This window comes from Microcaecilia unicolor, chromosome 4 (genome assembly GCF_901765095.1).
Source record: "Microcaecilia unicolor chromosome 4, aMicUni1.1, whole genome shotgun sequence".
NCBI lineage: Eukaryota > Metazoa > Chordata > Amphibia > Gymnophiona > Siphonopidae > Microcaecilia > Microcaecilia unicolor.
Genome location: NC_044034.1, coordinates 243960168 through 243983505, shown reverse-complemented (window position 1 = coordinate 243983505; position 23338 = coordinate 243960168). Strand labels below are relative to the sequence as shown.

Below are 23338 nucleotides of genomic sequence, written 5' to 3'. Positions count from 1 at the left end.
CTGTTTAGGATGGGGGTGGAATCCCCCTGTCTCTCTCGTGATCAGGAACTACTTTGAAGTAAACCCCTTTCCTCGTTCCCTTGATGGAATGAGTTTGACTGTAACTGCATCTATGAAGGAACAGAGTTGCTTGATAAGTATTTCCTGATGTTGAGAACCTGACCAAGATGCTCTTGGTGGGAATTTGATGGTTTCCAACAGATTTTCAGAACCAACCAATTGGAGGTTATAAGGGGTCAGCAGTTTGAAAAAAAAAATTGGGTATGGCTACTCTTATGTTCTTATGTTTATATCCACCTGTCTATAACTACAGTACTCCGGAGACCTGCACGCTGCTCTAATGGACCTGGCTATTACATCTGAGGCTGTCATAGAAGTTGGTGAATATTTTTAATTCACATTTTTTGAGGGGGGTTGGAAGAGGTCAGTGACTACTGAGGGAGAGGGTCATCTATGAATCCCTCCAGTGGTCATCTGGTCATTTAGGGCACCTTTTTGTGTCTTAATCATTAGAGAAACAGGTCTAGACCAAAATGTTGAAGTTTTTGCCCTACACATTTTGGATTTGTTGCATTATGGCTGTAAAATGTCCAACTGTTAGGTACACCCTAAGGTCACCCAAATTCCGCCTTCAAAATGCCCCCGACATACCCCCTCATGATTTGGATGCATTGCAGACATATGCATAGACAGACATCTGCAAAACAGCTTCCCAAAATACCATTTCGAACGTTCGGAGAAGAAATGTGTCCAAATGGTGCTTTATGACACTTTTGGGACGTTTTTCTCTTTCAAAAATGAGCCCCAACATAACTAAAAATAATGACACCGAGATTACCAATTTAACTCTAAGTCCACCTTTTCCCAAGTTTAAAAGCAATTTCACAACAGGTAAAACATTCACCAATGGAGATTCTTCCTTTCTGGAATTCCTCTCACAGTACCATAGGGCTCCAGGTGTCAAAAAGGCACCAATGACCCTTTATGGTAATATCAGAGTACTACTGCTAGGTGGCATCCTTACGGAATATCATAATGCCTCTCTTTATATATATATTTATGATGTAGCCAGACCACGAGTGCAATGTGCAGGTCTGGTCAGAAATGCTATAGCAGAATTAGAGAAGGACAACACGAAATGGAAAAGGGGATGGGACTTCTCCCTTATGAAGGAAGGCTGGACAGATTAGGGCACTTGGAGAAGGATATACCAGAGATTTATACAATCATGAGTGGGATGGAAGAGAAATAGTGAACAGATATTTACTAGTTTACTTTATACAATTTGATTTCTTGTTTCACCAATTAGACTGAAAGTGAGTTACAATTAATAAAATAGAATACATTAAAAACACGACAATTATAACATTTTTTGCTACATTTCTCATATATTGTAACCTCAAGCCACTAAATACTAGCTCATTAAACCCACTTTCCTATAACCTCACTATGAGGCCTTTTTACTAAGCTGTACTATGAGATAGGGAGCTGCACGGGAATAGGGATTATGGGAATCCCGTGGAACCCGCAGGTATGAAATACGATGCCATGGGACTCTTATGGGATTCCCAACGGAGTGCAGTCAAAATCTCGGGTTACTCCAGAATAAGGCCTGCAATGCACCAAGAGAGGTAGTTGAAGCACCAGAAAGAAGATTGGAATGTACTGAGAGAGGCAGTTGGAGCACCAGAATGAGGCTTGAAAGGCCCAAAGAGGAAGTTGGATTGACAGACAGATTTGGAACACTCACTGGTTGAATAGTGAATACTATCCAAAAAACCACAGGAGGCTGTTGGGGTTGGGAGGAAAGAGGGCTGTGAACAAATAAATAATAGCGTTGACTCCTTCAGGTATGGTTGGGAATAGAGGAGATTAATTGTGGGGATGGAACAGATCTTAGCAAGTACGGGAGGGTATGGGTAGGGTAGGGTGAAATTTCTGTCCCTGTGCAACTCTCTACTATGAAAAGGGCTTAGTGCATTCTTATGAGGGACTTTTCCACAAGCTAAGCTCATTTTTAGCAAGGCTGTCAAAAAAGGCTTTTATCAGATTACAATGGCCTCAAATACAAATCTACATACGCATCAAGCTTCTCCTTCATTGTGACACAGCTTTGGAATGCACTGCCTAAATTCTTAAAATCAACTCAGAACCATCTAAACTTCAGGAAATTATTGAAGACCATCCTTTTCAAGAAGGCTTACCTTCCAGACGTAACTTAGTCTACTACTTCCTTGTTACAGCAAAATTTATGGACCCTAATGTTCTTTTATTATCTTCTATTGTCTTTGTTGTTTTATACGATATGTTCACGAGTAATATTTTGCTATGACATTTTCTGATATTTTACTGTACTGTAGCCTACCCATGATATTGTGTAAGCCACATTGAGCTTGCAACTAGTGGGAAAATGTGGGGTATAAATGTGTTAAATAAATAAAATAAATAAAAATCTATTTGTTGAATATATGGCTGTGTGCTAATGTTATCATCAGAATGCAGCTATTCAAAAAAGAAATTGACGCACAACTGCTTAGTGCCTCCTATGTAGGAGGCATTAATGGCCCCCGCTTTAAATCAGCATTATTCAGTTAGCACGCACTGTCAGCACACCAGTTAAATAGCGTCTCCACGCCCATTCTTTGGCCCTGGCACGTCCCTACCAAGAAAATGTTTTTAAGAATACCATGCACTTAGTGCACAGGTGGCAAAACTAACATGGAATGCTTTAGTTTTATACTATTTTTTTCTGTGTGTTGGCACCTAACGCAGCTTGGCAAAAGGGCCCTTATGATTGGCTAAAAATATTTTTACACAACCAAGTTTCTTTTAAAAATGGAATAGCAATTTAATACTCTCAATTCCAACAGAATGGCATTCCAAAAGTTTGGGACCATTGCCCTAAATTTTCTAGGGTTGTGCAGGCAAAATTGTTGATTATTATTATTATTTTCATGTAGGGAAGCAATGATGTTAATAGTGCACTGTATTTACCAAGAGTGTGCACAATTTTTATTAGTGCAAGCAGTGTGCACCATTTATGAATGAGGAAAAAAATATAAAATTTCATTTTTTCCCTGTTGTTATGGGCTAAAAGTAACATGAAATAAATGCATATCCCTAATATTTTTCATTTGAAATAGTACTAGGACTAGAGAACATACCATGATCTGGCAGATGGCAGGTTTAAAACAAATCAGAAAAACAACTTTTCACTCAACACAATTCAACTGTGAAATTTGTTGCTGGAAAATATGGTGGAGGTATCTCGCACACATGATTTAAAAGGGATTTGGCCAAGTTCCTGGAGGAAAAGTTCATAAACAATCATTAATCGAATAGATGGGTGAGGTCACCACTTATTCCTACTTGGTAACGTTTTATTGACCTGTGCTTGGCTACTGTCAGAAATAGGATGTTGGGCTCAGTGAACCTTTTGTCTGACCTGACATGGCACATCTTATATTCTTTTTAAATAGTTTTAACAAAATTACTTACTATGCCATTCAAAAATGAATGGATACCAGTATCAATGCTTTGTGATCACAGAAGAAAAGCAAGCACTTAAGGAAAATTAGCATACCCTTTTTTCTCAAGTAATTCATGTTGTCCACAATTACAGCAGTTTTGTCTTGTGAATCCAGGTAAGAAAAAGTGGAAAACTCATTCACATGAACTGAAGCTGTAAAATTAAAAGATTACAAGCATGTTACAGTCAAATATTTTTTATTCAATAAAATCTCATTATGAAAGATTTTCTTTACCTCCTTTGGACACAAAATTAAGATGTTTTCTTTCGGTCCCAAGTATTGTGGGATTTATACGAGAAACTACACTGGGCTGATCCATTAGGAAATCTGTCACATCCATATGATCATTTAAAAGACCCTGAAGTAATAAAAAAAAATAATTAACAAAAAAAATTTCAAGTATGAAATAATAGCATAAAATCCCACAAGTTATGCAAAATGCAGTGTTCATCTGCATATATCGGTTGCTACATATGTACACAAGAATGTTTTTTAAAGGCACGTGTGTGACTTTTTTCATCAGTTTTTATAACAAATTTTTACAATAGTAAGGCCTTTTCAGTCTGTACTAACTTGTTGCACTGCAATGCCTATTAAGCAGTGCAAACAGCAGTAAGCAAACAAGTAAAAGTTTCAGAAATGTAGGAAACTAATTGAAGTCGGTTACTATAAAATTCTACTGGCTATAAAAAGCAGCCTCAGGGCTCTGATTACTAAGGTGCGCTAGCGTTTTTAGCGTGTGCATAAAATTAGCGCGCGCTGCGTAGGTGCTCATAGGAATATTGTGGGCGCCTGTAGCGTGGCTTTGTAAACGGGACCCTCGGTTTGTTCCAGAAGATGGGAGTAGTGGCAGCTGTAATCCAGTTGAACAGGAGTATCAGAAAGAACTGAGCAAGGAATTAAGGGGCCCTTTTACTAAGCTGCGGTAAAACGTGGCCTGCGTTAGATCTGACACATGTACTGGGCCATTTTTTTTTACCGTGGCAGGAAAAAGGCCTTTAAAAAAATGGGGCAGTAAATGGCAATGCGCTAACATTAAAATTAGCGTCTGGCTATTTACTGCCTGGCTCACATGCTACTTATGCGGTAATCCGGCAGAGTGCGACAATGTGGCCACGCTGATTAATGTCGGGAACGCCCCTCGTGGTAGAAAATTATTTTCTACCACAGGAAACTGCACGTGCCAACTTTGGAACTACCGCCAGGCGCCTGCGCTACCCCACTGGTAGGGTCGATTTGGCGCACAATAGCTGCGCAGCAGCCCTACCATGGCTTAGTAAAAGGACACCTAAGTATTTGTGGGGTGTTCTCAAGGCTGGAGGTATAGACTCAGCAGCCTATGGAGATGCTGACCCAGTAGCTGGAAGATCACAAGAAAGGGAAGCGTCAGGGTTAGAAGCTTGTCCTCACTAGTTCAAACTCTGCACAGAACTGGGCTACTGCTATAAATGAAGAAATACAATCAACGAACTGCTAACAAGAGCCACTGGTGAAGAGGAACAGGCACATTCTGCGGTATGGGAGAAGGCTCATCATGCTACAGAAAAGATGGAAGAGTTTATCTGTGAGTTATGAGAGCAGTCATTCCATATGATGTTCTTCCACACTAACTGAAGGACAATTATTATCTTCTGCATGGACACTGCTTAACTGTACCCTCTTTCAAAGCCTACTTCTAATGCATTTTTACTACACAAACACTGGCAAAAACTGGAAACACGTTAGGTTTTCTGCTTTTTCTGTTCTTTGGCATTCTGACCAAACTGAGGTCAAACATGTTCATTGCCTCCTTGCAAGAAAAAGTGGTCAAAGCATGTTCTTCTTGGGCATAATATTATGCCTCAGACGTTTCTGGCTTTTCCATGCCATTTGCCTTTCAGAAAAAGGTTTCAAGTACTTTTTCAAAGCTGGATTATTCTGGGATAATGATCAACAGGTTTGTTCCTTGGTTATATTATTCACGCTAATGCTCTCCTCAGCCTGAGTGCTTCAGATCACTACTATCATCATAGCCCAAATGGAATAAGATTTACAACCCTCAAATACTGTCCAACGAGAGCAGATGTGTTATTGGGCAGGCTCTAATATTATTCTCATCCTTCACTTTACCCACAGCACAGCAATTTCTAAAGGCTAGTGGATGGGATATTTTCTTCTGATGGCTATCATATACATCACAGACAGTGGCCTGTATATATCCCTGAATGTTTCTTATCCAAAAAATACATAATCTGGTTTCTGTTCTATGAGATATTCAATGAGCTAGTGGTGGCTGCACACTTAATCCATGTCTACAGTGTCTCAACTTGCAGGACTTTTGATATGGACTAAAGGTTTAATAAACTATTGACACACCTCTGAAAAGTACTTGCTGCCCAAATGCTGGTCTGATAGCATACAACTGGCCAAAAGTCACAGGAAGATTTCAAGCACATCTGGGATAAACAATTTAAGTCTTAAGAATGACCATTTTCAGGCCATGGTTCTGTAGGGAAAGTTGATTCCTAGTGAAGATGATTTCTAGCTTATTAATCTTTTAAAAAATGGATCAAAAATGATTTCATGTATTTTTTAAAGGTACTAGCATATAAAGCATGAATGCAAGAACTGAATGCATAAAAAACACAGATTTTCAATTATTGGTACTTCTGAATTCCAAGATTGGATATTTTTATTGTTAGCACATTTGTGTGTGTGTGTGTGTATTATATATATATATATATAATTAGGGCTACAAGTTAATCACAGTTAATACTATAATCAATGCATTATTTATCAGAAATTTTAAAAATTAATCACATTGCAGCATCTCCTGTCTCCTCCAAGCATCTCTTCTGCTCTCTTCCACTCCCAACCCCTGAATAGTGACCCAAATACATCATTTGTATGCAAACAAATAGCGATTGAATACGAATAGTCTGGGGCTCTACTGTGCTAAATTCTACTGAAATAAACACTTGATCTCTGATTTCACCTTGCTCAATGCCCATTATTCATATTCGGTATTTGTGAACTGTCAAATTACATTTTTCATTATTCGTGTACGACTGAATAGTAAAATATGCTCTTCAGTACAGCTCTAGTAGCAGCTACAGCTACCACCAGTAGCACTGGGTCTAGGCTTTATCTGCTGCCATGACTTGATCTATCTCTAGCCACTGTTCATTTTCTCCTGCAACATCAGAGTCATAGGAGCCGACTCTGTGGGTGCTTGAGCACCCCCAATATTGAGAAAATTCTTTTGTGTGTCCAGGAAGGGGTTATTTCCACTGGGCTTAGCACCCCCAATAATTATGAAAAGTTGGCTCCTATGATCAGAGTCCCCGGCTCCTGTCAGGGCCTGATCATTCTCCCAACTCCTATAAGGAGGGAAAAGGCAGAAAAAGGTAGGGGGAAAGCACATGAATGAAAGTGGAGCCAGGTCATCACACAGATTAAGGAGGGCATGAGAGATATTGAAGGCAGAAGCTGAGAGGAAAGAGGCATACTGTGACTTAAGGGGAGCAGACAGAAGTAGACTGTAAAAGGATGATCGACATAGTTACTGCCCATTAACTGTTCTGCTGCATTAACGCCACATCAAGACAAGCAGCTAACAGCATTGTGTTATTTGCTATGCTATATAAATATATATATGTATATATATATATATATATATATATATATTCTGTGTTAATTGAATTAAAAACTGTTGAGGATGCCAGCAATGGTTAATTATAGTTTAGTAAACAGGCCTGTATATGTAAAACACACACAAACAACCTATATGCTTATTTAAACATTTTTAGAAACATACACAAATTACACAGCTATACATATATTTCACATATGGTCCCTATTTAGAGAAACAAAATCAATATATTTATGCATATATAAAAATGCAAGCAAAGTACAACCCACTATGTGTGAATCTTACATCCTTTCAGAGCTCTAGGCATACCATGAAAACAGCCCTTTGTAAAATGCTTGTGGCATCCATAATCTTCTGCAGAATATTCGTCTCTAGCTCTTCAGCATCCATCTCTTCACTGCTAAAGGGCACACCATTGAAAAGAGCTTGAGGCAAAGGACCCAGGCCTGTCTTCTTATAAAAAGTTGTTCCCATCTATTAAAATCAGGAATATCACAAAATTAAACTGTGATTGACTGCAGTAGTTAACTACAGCCATAGCAACAGACAAATTCTTTGAACTACCAGTTTATAATCAGTTCTATGGTGACAAAGATTTGCTGGATCTTTACAAAGGTATTTCTTTTTTTGAGAGAAAGTTTTCTTCAGTAAACTAATTTTTTTGGTAGATTAGTAAATATGGCTCAAAGAAAACATAGTACGTCATCTAATGGGCTGTAAAGAAAAAAACTTTAATTGGCAAACATGGGGGCCCTTTTACTAAGCTGCAGTAGGTACTAGCGCATGCCTACCATGCGCCAAGAAACACTGCGCTGTGATGTGCTGAGGCGTCCTGCAGTAGTGTGACGTCAGTGAAAGCTAATCCCACACTAAACATAGTTTATGCTTTTTGGCATAGGAGGCATGTCCTGTGCTAATTGGGTAGCGTGGGAACACTGCCACGAATTGCTCAATTAGTGCGGGAGCCTTTACCGCCTACCAGGTGGCGGTAAGGGCTTCCATGGTAATGGCCAACCAATAATTGGGAAATTAGGGCATGGCCATTACAAGAAATTACACAAATGCTGCTATTTTACCAGCGCATTAAAAGTGGCCACAGCGCGCAGGAAACCCACATGCTATAAACAGCACCAACCACATTTTAGCGTAGCTTAACATATGAATAGCCATACTGGGTCAAACCAATGGTCCATTTAACCCAGTATCCTGTTTTCAACAGTGGCCAATCCAGGACACAAGTGTGAGACAGAGACCCAAATAGTAGCAACATTCCATGCTACCAATCCCAGGGCAAGCAGTGCCTTTCCCATATCTGCCTCAATAGCAGACTATGGACTTTTCCTCAAGGAACTTGTCCAAAACCTTTTTTTAAAACCCAGATACCCTAACCACCATTATTACATCCTCCGGCAAAGAGTTCCAGAGCTTAACTATTCTTTGAGTGAAAAAATATTTCCTCCTCTTTGTTTTAAAGTATTTCCATGTAACTTCCTTTAATTGTTCCCTAGTCTTTGCATTTTTGGAATGAGTAAAAAAAATCAATTTACTTCTACTCATTCTACACCACTCAGGAATTTCTAGACCTCAATCGTCTCTTTTCCAAGCTAAAGAGCCCTAATCTCTATAGCCTTTCCTCATATGTGAGAAGTTCCATCCCCTTGATTACTTTGGTCACTCTTCTTTTAACCTTTTCTAATTACGCTATGAGATACAGCGACCAGAACTGAACACAATAGTCAAGGTGAGGTCGCACCATGGAGAAATACAGAGGAATTATATTATTCTTGGTCTTATTTACCATCCCTTTCCTAATAATTCCTAGCATCCGGTTTGCTTTTTTTGGTCACTGCCGCACACTGGGTAGATGTTGTCAGCGTATTGTCTACAATATTATCTAGATCTTTTTTTTGGGTGTTGACCCCAAGGACCCTAGCATTGATTCGGCTTATTCTTCCCAATGCGCATAACTTTGCATTTGTCCACATTAAATTTCATCAGCCATTTCCTTTGTAAAAGGGCCCTTATTTATCATTGTCAACTCTGAAATACAGAGAAAAACCATACAAAACTAAAATCATAAAAATGTTCAAATCACTTGAATTGTATCTTAAGAGATCAACATGTTGTTAGATCACTGGTTCCCAAACCTGGACCTGGAGGTACTCGGCCAGTAAGGTTTTCAGGATATCCACAATGAACATTCATGAGAGAGTTCTGCGTGCACTGCCTCCACTGTATGCAAATCTCTCTCACAAATATTCATTGTGGATATCCTGAAAACCTGACTAGCCAGGGTGCCTCCAGGACCAGGTTTGGGAACCACTGTGTAAGACTTTTATTTTTGTAAATGCTTTCACAAAAAAAGCATAATTTTGCAGTTCATAACTGATAAATGTATTTAGATTTATACTGAAAGATTGTCTTCTCTTCTACACGAAAATACAAAGACCTCAGAGGATAGACGTAAAGCAGCAGTATAAAGGCCTTGAAATCATAAGCCTGTTTCTTAGCTCTACTGTATTCACTGTAGTCTCATTTGTTGATCACCCCAAAACCAAGTATTTTATAGCTATACTTTAACAGAACAATTTGTGTGTTTCATTCTACTCATTTCACCATTCTTTAAAACATCATACTTCAAAAATCTCTTCAAATGTTTGTACAGGCAAAGGCAGTGGTGAGCGAGGATGGCTATTACCCATTTGATATTTGCATTATGTAAAGCGGTATAACAAATTTAATAAACTATAAACTATCACCCTAGACCACCAGGGCAGTATTATGGTAGGCCCAGGCTTGGGAGTGGGGGGCTCATCAGGAAAGAGAATGCTCTTGGCATGAGGGAGGGGGCCCTCTGGGAACAAGATCTGTGGAGCAATGAACACTGCCACCCCGCACCCCCACACCCACATTTTAGAGACCAATATTTCAGCATCATTTCCTTTGCATCATCTACAGTGAAGAGACACACAGTCATGAGAACAACACACCCTGTTTGTTAAATTTGTTACCACATGACATTCTGTTTTAACAAATAAAATTATTCTGTGAAAATGTAAAAATAAAAGTCATGTCTTAGTTAAAAATCAGTGTCAATTTAAGCTAATGGTTAAGAAATAAAGGGCCCTGTTTACTAAGCTGTGCTAGCGTTTTTAGCGCACACTAAAATTTACCGAGTGCCAATGCTAGAGACACCCACATATTCCTATGGGTGTCTCTAGCATTAGCACGCGTTAAAAATGATAGCACATCTATAGCACGGCTTAGTAAATGGTCTGAAGTTTGTTGGCTTAAGACATGGAGCTTCAGATCAGTTTATTCTTGAACACAGTGAGGGTATTCTCTTGTCAAAAAAGTCTGACATGGCCATGTTTCACCAAGAAAAACCAAAACAATAGACTTTATACATAGTATAAAGCCAACATCCCATAAGTACTTTAAATTTTTTATTTTGACCTCAGTGGCGCTAACTCACTAATTTCCAAGTTTATTAAAATTTGATATACTGCCCAATAAAAGTTCCTAAACAGTTTGCATCCAACTATGCTCCAGACTCAGCACCCTCCGTCAGTAACCAGCAGTCAAGCTCCAGCATCTGATCCAAAAGCCTTCGTGAAAAAGTAAATTTTAAAACCAAATCTTAAACTTCTAGAATGACATTTCCAAATGTAAAAAATCAGGCAAGTCATTCAGGGTCCTTTTACAAAGGCAAGCTAGTGTTTTTAGCGCATGCTAAAAATAAGAAATCCCTACACGTTAGAGTTGCCCATAAATTTCTATGGGCGTCGCTAGCTATTAGCATGCCTTTGTAAAAGGACCCCTCAAAGTGGTTTAGGAGATAGATGGTGCTGGAGAGGGTGTTGGGCTATGAGAACCTATAGTCATACGTGGTGGAAGTGCCCACTGACCCAACATTATTTATTTATTTTTTTTAATTACAAACACTTCACAGAGATATATTACCCAGAATGAACATTGCCCTTTTAAACCTGCCAGTGTTGGACTTAGAAGATGTGGAGGATAAAATTTTCCTATTGGGGATTACTGCAAAGACGATTGTCCTGGCTGCTCAACAGAAACAACCTGTGATCCCATATTGGAAGACTGTGGTACAGAAGTTGGAGGGCTGGTATAGTATGTATAGATTAACAGCTATTAGAAATAATACACGTCGATCCTGGCACCATTTTCAGAGATGGAAACAAGGCGATTCTGGTTAAGCTTTAAGTATTAAATGCTATGTTGGGGGGGGTGGGGAGGATTCTGGTTGTTGAGGGGTTTGTGTCCTTTTCCTTGATTGTTGGGAATTGCCAATGGGTGCATTGAAGGTACCACATGCACCCACCATTGTTTTCTACATATGCTTTTTATTATATGTTGATTAAAATTCAATAAAGACAAGTTTAAAAAAATAATGTGGAACTGGCAGCTCATTTGGTACGAATAATAGGGAACCTCTAATCCATTCAACTCCCAAACTCTCACTTGTGGAGGTACTAGGCTTTTAATGAGACTCACATTGTCCCCTCTCCTCCCTAACCCCCAGAAAGCTTCCACCTATAGGCCTCTACTCTCATCCCCCCCCCCCCCCCCCCACTGAGCAAGACACTTTTTTCTAGCCATCTCTCCCTTCTGGATTTTCACTTTTCTCTTAATAGCTCACACACATTAGAGAAGGAAGAAAACTAGAAATCATGCCTCATCCACCTCTGCAAGATTTCAACTCCCAAGATTGATTATTTTCTTGAAGTGACCTTTTTCTCAGTAGGTCTCATAGGGACCCAGTTGTTCATGATTCCTTTTAATTCCTTGAAAAGGAAGAAAGTCTGTAAGGAAAAGCCATTATGAAAATAGATTGAGAAGCCCCTTGATACTGTAACTGTGACAATGAAGGAGTCTTGATTTACACCTTTATAAAATAAGCATCTTTTTGGACTTTCCACTCAGGCACACTCTTACAGAAATACCCCCACAAAACATTTTGTGCGCAATACCTAAACTTCACAAATGCTTTCAAACTGAATTCTTTTTATGAACAGTACTTTAAAATCAACATTTTCTTTGTCACCCAACTTCTACTTAATCAACAGAGGGTGAGGTGATCTGACCAATGTCACAAGGAGGAGCAGTGGGATTTGAACTATGGCTTTTTTGCCTCTAATTACAATAGACTATTCCTCCACTACCCTTACCTGTCTCTTTTTGTCATACTCTGAGTCAACACCCAAGATAGCTTCAATATCAGCACGAGGAAATTCATTTCTAAGGACAGTTGTTACATGATCCACAGTAAGCACTTCTCCATCCTTCACTTTATTGTACATCTGTGGAAATAAAGTTAAGATTACAGTTATTTCACTATATTATTTAAGTCATTAATAGAAGGTTAGGCATACAGAGAAAAGAAGGTTACTGCTGACACTTCAATCCTCTATTTTGGATTTCCTCAAAACAAATAAATCAGATTACAAATGGTAACCAGTTTGTTTAATTAAGGGATGTTAATGGCTCTGGTTGTCTCCTCTTTATGCTACACTCTTTATAGTCACTCCTGCAGAAAAGTTGAAAAAGGAATGGAGCCTTCTATTACAGAACCACAATAGTGATAAAGTTTAATTTTTAATTATGTTTCAGTTTTTCTATCATAAAAATGGTCATTGTCACTAACAATTTCATACTATCCTAGGTCAGAGGTCAGGTGTATTTCATTCCATGCCCCTTCAACAATATTAAAATTGTTACATGATGGTTGTTTACATATCCTTAACTCCTTGGACTGCACATCTGGGTTGTACTCGACACTCTGCTTTCTTTTGTGTGCCCCCCCTTCCTTTGGAGTACCCTTCCAGTAGCCCTTCATACTGAACCTTTCTTTTTTAGATTTAAAGTAGCACTTAAGACTCGTTTATTTCAACAGGCTTTTCAAACTCAGTAGTCGCAGATGTTCCTGCGCTCTGGGTGGATGACTGCAGTCTACCATTAATTTTGCTCTTCTTTGTCTTATGGTTTGTCTTCCCTTTCCTATTTTAATTAGTGGTGTTCCTTTATTAATTTTAATATTAATTTATAGATTTTATGTACAGTGGTGGAAATAAGTATTTGATCCCTTGCTGATTTTGTAAGTTTGCCCACTGACAAAGACATGAGCAGCCCATAATTGAAGGGTAGGTTATTGGTAACAGTGAGAGATAGCACATCACAAATTAAATCTGGAAAATCACATTGTGGAAAGTATATGAATTTATTTGCATTCTGCAGAGGGAAATAAGTATTTAATCCCTCTGGCAAACAAGACCTAATACTTGGTGGCAAAACCCTTGTTGGCAAGCACAGCGGTCAGACGTCTTCTGTAGTTGATGATGAGGTTTGCACACATGTCAGGAGGAATTTTGGTCCACTCCTCTTTGCAGATCATCTCTAAATCATTAAGAGTTCTGGGCTGTCGCTTGGCAACTCGCAGCTTCAGCTCCCTCCATAAGTTTTCAATGGGATTAAGGTCTGGTGACTGGCTAGGCCACTCCATGACCCTAATGTGCTTCTTCCTGAGCCACTCCTTTGTTGCCTTGGCTGTATGTTTTGGGTCATTGTCGTGCTGGAAGACCCAGCCACGACCCATTTTTAAGGCCCTGGCGGAGGGAAGGAGGTTGTCACTCAGAATTGTACGGTACATGGCCCCATCCATTCTCCCATTGATGCGGTGAAGTAGTCCTGTGCCCTTAGCAGAGAAACACCCCCAAAACATAACATTTCCACCTCCATGCTTGACAGTGGGGACGGTGTTCTTTGGGTCATAGGCAGCATTTCTCTTCCTCCAAACACGGCGAGTTGAGTTCATGCCAAAGAGCTCAATTTTTGTCTCATCTGACCACAGCACCTTCTCCCAATCACTCTCGGCATCATCCAGGTGTTCACTGGCAAACTTCAGACGGGCCGTCACATGTGCCTTCCGGAGCAGGGGGACTTTGCGGGCACTGCAGGATTGCAATCCGTTATGTCGTAATGTGTTACCAATGGTTTTCGTGGTGACAGTGGTCCCAGCTGCCTTGAGATCATTGACAAGTTCCCCCCTTGTAGTTGTAGGCTGATTTCTAACCTTCCTCATGATCAAGGATACCCCACGAGGTGAGATTTTGCGTGGAGCCCCAGATCTTTGTCGATTGACAGTCATTTTGTACTTCTTCCATTTTCTTACTATGGCACCAACAGTTGTCTCCTTCTCGCCCAGCGTCTTACTGATGGTTTTGTAGCCCATTCCAGCCTTGTGCAGGTGTATGATCTTGTCCCTGACATCCTTAGACAGCTCCTTGCTCTTGGCCATTTTGTAGAGGTTAGAGTCTGACTGATTCACTGAGTCTGTGGACAGGTGTCTTTCATACAGGTGACCATTGCCGACAGCTGTCTGTCATGCAGGTAACGAGTTGATTTGGAGCATCTACCTGGTCTGTAGGGGCCAGATCTCTTACTGGTTGGTGGGGGATCAAATACTTATTTCCCTCTGCAGAATGCAAATAAATTCATATACTTTCCACAATGTGATTTTCCGGATTTAATTTGTGATGTGCTATCTCTCACTGTTACCAATAACCTACCCTTCAATTATGGGCTGCTCATGTCTTTGTCAGTGGGCAAACTTACAAAATCAGCAAGGGATCAAATACTTATTTCCACCACTGTAATCTGCTTTGATGTATGCCTACAAAAGTGGTATATTAAATAAAATAAACCATAAACCACAGTATAAGATATATTTTTCTTTACATGTATTGTAGCTCTCTCAGTCACAGTGGAAAAGTATGTAAAATTACTGAATTCATGTTACATAATTAAACAAGCAGCATATAGTGAATAGCATTTAAAGGGTAATTGTCATACTACCTACGCTCATACTGAATGTTTCCTGAGGGGAAAAAAAAAATACCCACTGACATTTTATCCCCCTTGTCTGCAAGTACTTTTCAGACCCCAAAATGCATGAACTTTTGAGAATGGAAAAAAGTATGCATGTTGTGGCAGTCCCCACCCTAACCTTGTCCCAGGAACCCTCCATTACAATGTATATGCTTTTATGTGCACATAGGGTGGGCAAGTTGCAAACAGACCATCTCAGCACATAAAATTACCCTTCCCACGACTCCTCCAACTACATCTTGAACATGTGGACAAGCAGTTTCTTCAGAGATTGACACAAACTCCAAATAATAACGCTTATGCTTTGGGGAAGCAAACAGACAAGTAGAGGACAATCAAATGACTTCTAGTTGGCAGACAGATGCAATCTCACACTTTATGGACAAGCGCCAGAGAAGACCAATAAAGTGTGAGACTGCATCTATCTGTTGACTGGAGGTCATTTGGTCACCCTCTACTTGTCTCTTTGCATCCGGATTCACCGTAGTTTGTTTCCTGTTGTTGTGTATGCTTTGGGGCACTCATCTATCTATATATATAAAAGGCAACCCCAACGTTCTGAAGCCTCCACGGAAGTTGAGGCGCCCGAGATATCCGGTGTGCCCTGGAGTGTGTGCACCGCCCTCGCGTCAAAACGTCATGACGTCGAGGGCGGAGCTATTGACACTCGAGGGCCGAAACGGCCCACAGCAAACAAGGCAAGTAGCTTTGAGGGACGGCGGGAGGGGGCCCCTTGCTAGCGCCCGTTTCATTCCGCTCAGAAACGGGCATTTTTTCCTAGTAATTAATAATTCACTTTATTCATTCACAGATATATAAATGGTCCAGTTATATTTAAAACAATCTATGAACAAATGGGCACAAACGGGAAACACGTTTAGACTTAGAATTGTATGCTTTCTATTAAATCTTATATTATAAGCCAATCATTTAATTTTAATATAAACAGAAATAAAAAGGACATCAAATAACTAGAGCTATTCTCTGTGTATACCACATAGTTTTGCTCAGTAGTAGTAGTAGTAGTAAATTTTAATGTCCAATAATGGCTTTCATCAGATTCACAGCATTTATTTAGCAATACTAACACTGGTCATGGAGATGAAAGCTTGAGTGGTGTCAGATTCTTCTGCAATATAGTTGAAAGCTCTCCAAAGAGCTGCTCCAGCATCCTCATTTTCATCAACTTCTTCAGTGTTAAAAACAAAAACAAATCCAATTCTATAGACAAAATAGTTATAGGATGTTAAGAGCAATAAAACTACATTTCTTCATTGTTCACCTTCAAGAAGTTTGAAAATACCAAATTTAAGCATATTTACAACTAGACATTTTCAGGTATATCCCCTCTACTCATGATTCACAGATTAAAATCAATGCTTTTAGTATGCATAAACAAACAAAAAAAATCACTCAATGGCATAAGCATATGATGAAAAACTTTAAAAAGTTTACAGGAATTACGTTTCTTTAACTTAATCCAATATTTTTATTCTGCTAAACCTGAAAGGCTCAAGGTGGAGTACAAACAGAAATAAAACATAACTATAAATACAAATATTTTTTATCAAACAGATTATGCAAATATGAAAATACAAACACAATTCTCCACAAAATAAAACAATAGTGTGCACTTAGCTAACAAAAAATAGATGTATGAATAGTAAAATACAACCACAAACTCAGAAATAAAAATGAACAGGCAGCCTAATTTAAGGATTTAAAAAATAGTTCTTGAAACACCCAAGTTCATTTCTTACGCAAACTGATAAAAGGACCATCTGTCAAGAGCGGAAGGGTGCCTGCTGCATCCCATATAGTCCAATTCCATGTTACCAAAACTTTATAATTACATGCAGGTACCATTTTCTTTTTTCTTTTCATTTTTAACAAATTTAGGGATCCTTTTAGTAAGGTGCACTAATGGATTTAGCATGTGGTAAATGAGAAGAAGCCCAATATATTCCTATGGGCGTCTTATCATTTAACGCACCTTAGTAAAAGAACCCCTTAAAGTTTACAATCAATTTAAAAAATCCATGATTCAAGAAAAAAAGGCAAAAACTTTTGGAAATACAAGTAAACAAAATGTAATCTTTATATAATAACAGCCCACAATAATAGATACAAGATCAAGAAATAAATAAGGAAAAAAGCATGAGATAATGTTAATACCATGTACCCATCTCAGCTCACTTTACTAAACATACAATAATCTTAAGTTCCTCTTTTGCAGAAAAATTCCAAAAGCTTTTTAGGGTGAAAGAAATAAGTCACAACTTCAAAAACTATCATACAAACACAAGGAAATTTTAACACAAAATTGGCTCCCATTGCTACCACTCTTGGCCGAGGCTAAGAATGCCTGGTGCCTCTTCTGCATGTCTCGAAAAGGATCAGGAAAAATACGAATATTTTAACCCATAAACTGCTGATTTATATTGCAAAATTATAAACACAAAATTTTGCTGCGATCCAGGTCCACGGCAAAAGTAACAACTGAAGACTCTGTGTTATTACTTAAAATGAGGACTCAAGAAACCTAGTCGTCCATGTCTGGAATATTCTTAACCAAATTCTCTATTCCTCCAGTAGCTTTTCCAAGTATATACTGTGCTCTTACAATTGGAGGAAGAGCTTCCTATGAACCCATAAACTGCTGATTTATATTGCAAAATTATAAACAGAAAATGTTGCTGCGATCCAGGTCCAGGGCAAAAGTAACAACTGAAGAGAGTCTCTGTGTTATTACTTAAAATGAGGACTCAAGAAACCTAGTCGTCCATGTCTGGAATATTCTTAACCAAATTCTCTATTCCTCCAGTAGCTTTTCCAAGTATATACTGTGCTCTTACAATTGGAGGAAGAGCTTCCTATGAACCCATAAACTGCTGATTTATATTGCAAAATTATAAACAGAAAATGTTGCTGCGATCCAGGTCCAGGGCAAAAGTAACAACTGAAGAGAGTCTCTGTGTTATTACTTAAAATGAGGACTCAAGAAACCTAGTCGTCCATATCTGGAATATTCTTAACCAAATTCTCTATTCCTCCAGTAGCTTTTCCAAGTATATACTGTGCTCTTACAATTGGAGGAAGAGCTTCCTATGGTATCTTACGAACGTCCTTTAGGTACCGTCTCACCAAATCCACTGCTGATAAAACTGGGGTCTTTGGAAAATTCAAGAGGCATAAATTATTTCCTCTTAAATGGTTCTCTAGATATTCTATATCTTTTGTTGTGTGATATTCCTGTCCTTCACAACATTTTTCCTTTCTTTAATTTTCTTTTCCAGAGAAGATGCCTTAATAATCTGTTGGTCAAACTCCTGGGCCTGAATAGCAACCTTCTCAGACAAAACTTCTCTCACCCTCTATTTTCTCAGTGACATTCAAAAAACAGGAGTTTAGACCTTGTATTGCATCCCAGTGTACCTCCAAGGTAACAACAGCTGGTCTATCTTCCTCATTTGCACTCCCACAGAAGGTGTATTCCCCTCCACATACAGCACTCAGTTCAGCCTGATGATTCAAGGGTGCCATTCTTTTTGGGATGACTCATTCTTGGGGAGGGGGGGGGAGGACTCTGCAAGGGGTGAACTTCCAACCAATGCGGGCAAGCCGAGAGGTTCTCCTGAGTCTGTCCCTTGCTGTTCCTTCTCCAGCAGACTCCTTCTGGGTTGAAGAGGTGCTGTGTGGTTCACGGGGCTCAAGGAAACCCTGACTCCACTGCTGCTGAGAGCAGCTGCTGACAGTGCTTGGGTGGAAGAAATTGGCAACACAGATGCCGCCATTAAAAATTCCTCAAGCATGGATGCTGCATCGGGGGTATCCGACTAGTTGAAAGATGTACCTTCACTTCTTCTTGCCCATAATGCTGGCCAAGAGAACTGAGGTCATCCATGCAATCAGAGAGACAGCAGGTAGATGTTGCTCACATGAACTCCATCTTGGATCTGGCCCTGTCTCAGAACAGGATGTAGGTACAATTTTCAGCATATTTTCCCGGGCAAATCTCAAAGCACAATTTGGGTGTATAAAGCTCCACCAAACGTCAAATAAGCCGAGGCCAAATCATTAATAATCTTGGAAGTTAGAGATCATAATACAAACAAAACCTGCACTGGGATTGGGAACCAATGTAATGACTAAATAAGGAGAACCCCATTCCCACACGCCCCTCTTAAAATTACCTTTGTTACACTATTTTATAACAACTGTAATTATTCAATGCAACACTTCTGAAGTCCTAAACAAACGTTATAGTAGCCCATATAAAACAAAATAACCACCTGGACTACCTCCTGTAATAGGAGAGAATGAATATGAACACATGTGTTGCACTACTGGTCAGACTAAAGGCCCAATGTCCTGTTCCAATAGTGGCCAATCCAAGTCACAAGTACCAGTTAGAGTCCCAAAAAGTACATAAGTACATAAGTAGTGCCATACTGGGAAAGACCAAAGGTCCATCTAGCCCAGCATCCTGTCACCGACAGTGGCCAATCCAGGTCAAGGGCACCTGGCACGCTCCCCAAACGTAACAACATTCCAGACAAGTTATACCTAAAAATGCGGAATTTTTCCAAGTCCATTTAATAGCGGTCTATGGACTTGTCCTTTAGGAATCTATCTAACCCCTTTTTAAACTCCGTCAAGCTAACCGCCCGTACCACGTTCTCCGGCAACGAATTCCAGAGTCTAATTACACGTTGGGTGAAGAAATATTTTCTCCGATTCGTTTTAAATTTACCACACTGTAGCTTCAACTCATGCCCTCTAGTCCTAGTATTTTTGGATAGCGTGAACAGTCACTTCACATCCACCCGATCCATTCCACTCATTATTTTATACACTTCTATCATATCTCCCCTCAGCCGTCTCTTCTCCAAGCTGAAAAGCCCTAGCCTTCTCAGCCTCTCTTCATAGGAAAGTCGTCCCATCCCCACTATCATTTTCGTCGCCCTTCGCTGTACCTTTTCCAATTCTACTATATCTTTTTTGAGATACGGAGACCAGTACTGAACACAATACTCCAGGTGCGGTCGCACCATGGAGCGATACAACGGCAAGATTCCACGCTACTTAACTCCAGGGATATGAAGAGGCTTTCCCCAAGTCTATCTTAACAGTTTATGGACTTTTTCTCCAAGACGTTGTCCAATCCTTTTTTAAACCCAGCTACATTAACTGCTTTTACTACTTTCTTTAGCAATGATTTCCAGAGCTTAAACATTGAGTGAAAGATCAAACTCTAAACAGAGACTTATTTTAACTGATAGCTGTGCTTTAAACGGCATTTATATTAATCTCTGAAACGGAGACTTTAAATGCTAAGCTATTCTCTGGAATTCCCTTTGTTAAATATGAAGAATAATTTTTTTTAAAAGACTGAAATTACCTATGTAAATCCCAAGTCTGCCTGTTCCCAAGTTACAAAGCACCATTTGTCCCACCGGATATTCCATGGTAAGGGAGTAATCAATTATAACACTCAACTACTAATAGAATCTTGTAGAGGGATTGCCACTCTGCTTTAACAGGCCCAACATCAGGCCTAACTTTCCCATTCCACTAAACTCATGTATCATCTTTTTCAAAGTCAGTTTTAATAAATGATCCTTCATCCAAATGTTAATAGCAAAACATTTATTTACCAAATTATAAGTCACTGCCAAAAACTCACAAAAAGTGACAATGATTTGAATAGTACGCACACGAAAAAGACAACTAAATCCCTGAATATCTGTCTAGAAGAGCTAAGAAAAACAGTGAAGATAATGGGGAAAAGAGGGGATCCATGAGGAACCCCACAGCTTGGCCTCCAAATATCCGAAACCTCTTCCTTCCACTTCACCCTGTAGAAGCAGTTAGTCAAAAACTAAGAAAACCAATTGCAAACACAGCCAGCCATCTTTTAATTCACTTTAATCTACACAACATTCATTTTGTTGTTAGTGTTTTAATTCCTTAGGAAATACTTTGTTTACCTAACCTGCTTTTGCTTTTATATGAAGAGGGATGGCCCAGTTTCCCCTGTTCAAAATTTATATTTGGAATCTAATAAACTAATCCCCTGTTCATGCACCTGAAATCTCCTTTAGCAGCTCTCCCTCTCCACAGTCATATTTATTTCTACCTCCATCCTCAGAATATCACACTGGCATCCAGTTCCTGAACTTCTATACATCTGAAATTTTGCTAATTAACCTCTGCCCCTGATATAAAGGCTGCATTTATTTAAAAGTTTATAGACCACAATCCCAGTCAATGATGGCCCAAGCTCATTAGTGGAATTCTTTCAGGCTATCTAGGAAGCCTAGACTAGCCTCTAAAGGATATATCTGGAATGAGTTTTCTTTTCTTTAAGCATTCTGGGGACAAAAGTATTTGCCAGTGAAAGATTATGGTCAATGAACTCCTGAATGGCTAGGTCCACAGGATGGACTTTTCTACTTTTTGTTTGCAGACTCAGAAGATGAGTGACCTTGGCAAATTCCTATTACTGGAATTGCATATCCAAGGCAAAGGCAACTTGAGCCATCAAGGCACTGAGGAGATATTCTGGACCGAGACGAGATCTTTACTGTTCACCTATAGAATATAACTTATTTTTTGTATCTGTCATACCATCTTTCAATCAAGGTGGTTTACAATAATCCAGGGAAAAACAAACAAACAGAAAAACATTCTCAATCTATTCAGTATGCAAAATCATAAACATAATAGCAAATAAGGAGAGGATTGTGAATACCACAACAATAACTAACAAATATACTAACACATACCTGGAACACATTGCATAATTATTATAGGTGATATAGGGTAGGGGGATGGATGGGATCAACCCCGTTACAAATCAGCAGGAACATGAAAGGACCTACTTGTTAACTCTAGGTTTTTAGCCCTAGATGTCTTGCCAGAGGGATCAGCTGTGAAATCTCTGGTGGCGGGCGAATGAGAGGAATAATCTAACTAAGATCAGATACTAGAGTATCACATATGTGCAGGACCAACAGACCTCACTGGTTCACAATTGTCAAATACAGCATCTCTCTCATTTGGAGCGGTGGTTGTACACTCTAAGGAGAACACTTATGTTTTCTTTTAGCATTGTGTAATATGATTAAAAGAGACACCTGGGTTCTTTTATGAGACAGGATCTCACCAAGGCATAGTCAGATATGGAGACTGCATTACTGTAAGTTGATTAACCAGAGTTCTTTCAAGTTCCTAAAAATGAATGACATACAGATCCCAGCCACCAAGCTTCTGCTCTGAGTGTCGATGGATTTTCAGGTGTCATTCCAGTCTTTTGAAACTTTTTACCTAAGATGCTAAGGCTAGAAATGCATTATCTAAACTGCCAATGGCTGCTGAAAACTTGTTTTCAGATAGGCTTCTATTAAAATTTTAAGTCCATTCAGATCATTTAGAAATTTAGGATTTCTATATATGAGATTGTTGAAAAAGATGGCATAAAGATGGGATAAACATAAAGGAATCCTGTTCAGAAGGAATGGATCCTCAGGAGCTTAGCTGAGATTGGGTGGCAGAGCCGGTGGTGGGAGGCGGGGCTGGTGGTTGGGAGGTGGGGATAGTGTTGGGCAGACTTGTACGGTCTGTGCCAGAGGCGGGACTGGTGGTTTGGAAGCGGGGATAGTGCTGAGCAGACTTATACAGTCTGTGCCAGAGCCGGTGGTGGGAGGAGGGGCTGGTGGTTGGGAGGAGGGGCTGGTGGTTGGGAGGCGGGGATAGTGCTGGGCAGACTTATACGGTCTGTGCCCTGAAGAGGCCAGTACAAATCAAGGTAGGGTATACACAAAAAGTAGCACATATGAGTTTATCTTGTTGGGCAGACTGGATGGACCGTGCAGGTCTTTTTCTGCCGTCATCTATGTTACTATGTAATTTTAAATTAATTCTATGTTAACATTGTTCACTTCTGCTTTCTTATCACTGTATTTCCTGTATTTATGTAATTTTATTGAAATTACATTATGTATTATTAAGCTGAATTGTATTTGAATATCACCGCAGGCAAGGAACAGTCAATTAAAAAGCTTTAATAAACCAACAGGGGTTTCCATCTCCTCTAGACTCTTGCTCTTCCATTTTTTTCTCTTCTTTCCTTCTTTCTTTTTAATAAAGCACATCAAATGTCCAGGACTGCCCAAAGCACTTTGGAGGTGCAGGTTAGGTTTCTTTTATGTCAATGGATTTATCCTTTTATGTAACCTGCCTTGGCCTTTGATAGTAAAGGCGGTAT

General features: G+C 39.5%; 1 protein-coding gene and 1 pseudogene across 1 annotated transcript in view; one reads left to right on the top strand and one right to left on the bottom strand.

The window, feature by feature from the left end:
• Positions 1-23338, bottom strand: part of UGGT2 (UDP-glucose glycoprotein glucosyltransferase 2) — a 281123-nt gene that overhangs the window by 134955 nt on the left and 122830 nt on the right. The window contains 5 exon segments of the mRNA XM_030201370.1: positions 3584-3682; positions 3765-3888; positions 7471-7635; positions 12354-12485; positions 16158-16290. Coding sequence (XP_030057230.1) covers positions 3584-3682; positions 3765-3888; positions 7471-7635; positions 12354-12485; positions 16158-16290 — 653 coding nt within the window.
• LOC115468170 lies at positions 4117-5869 on the top strand (annotated as a pseudogene).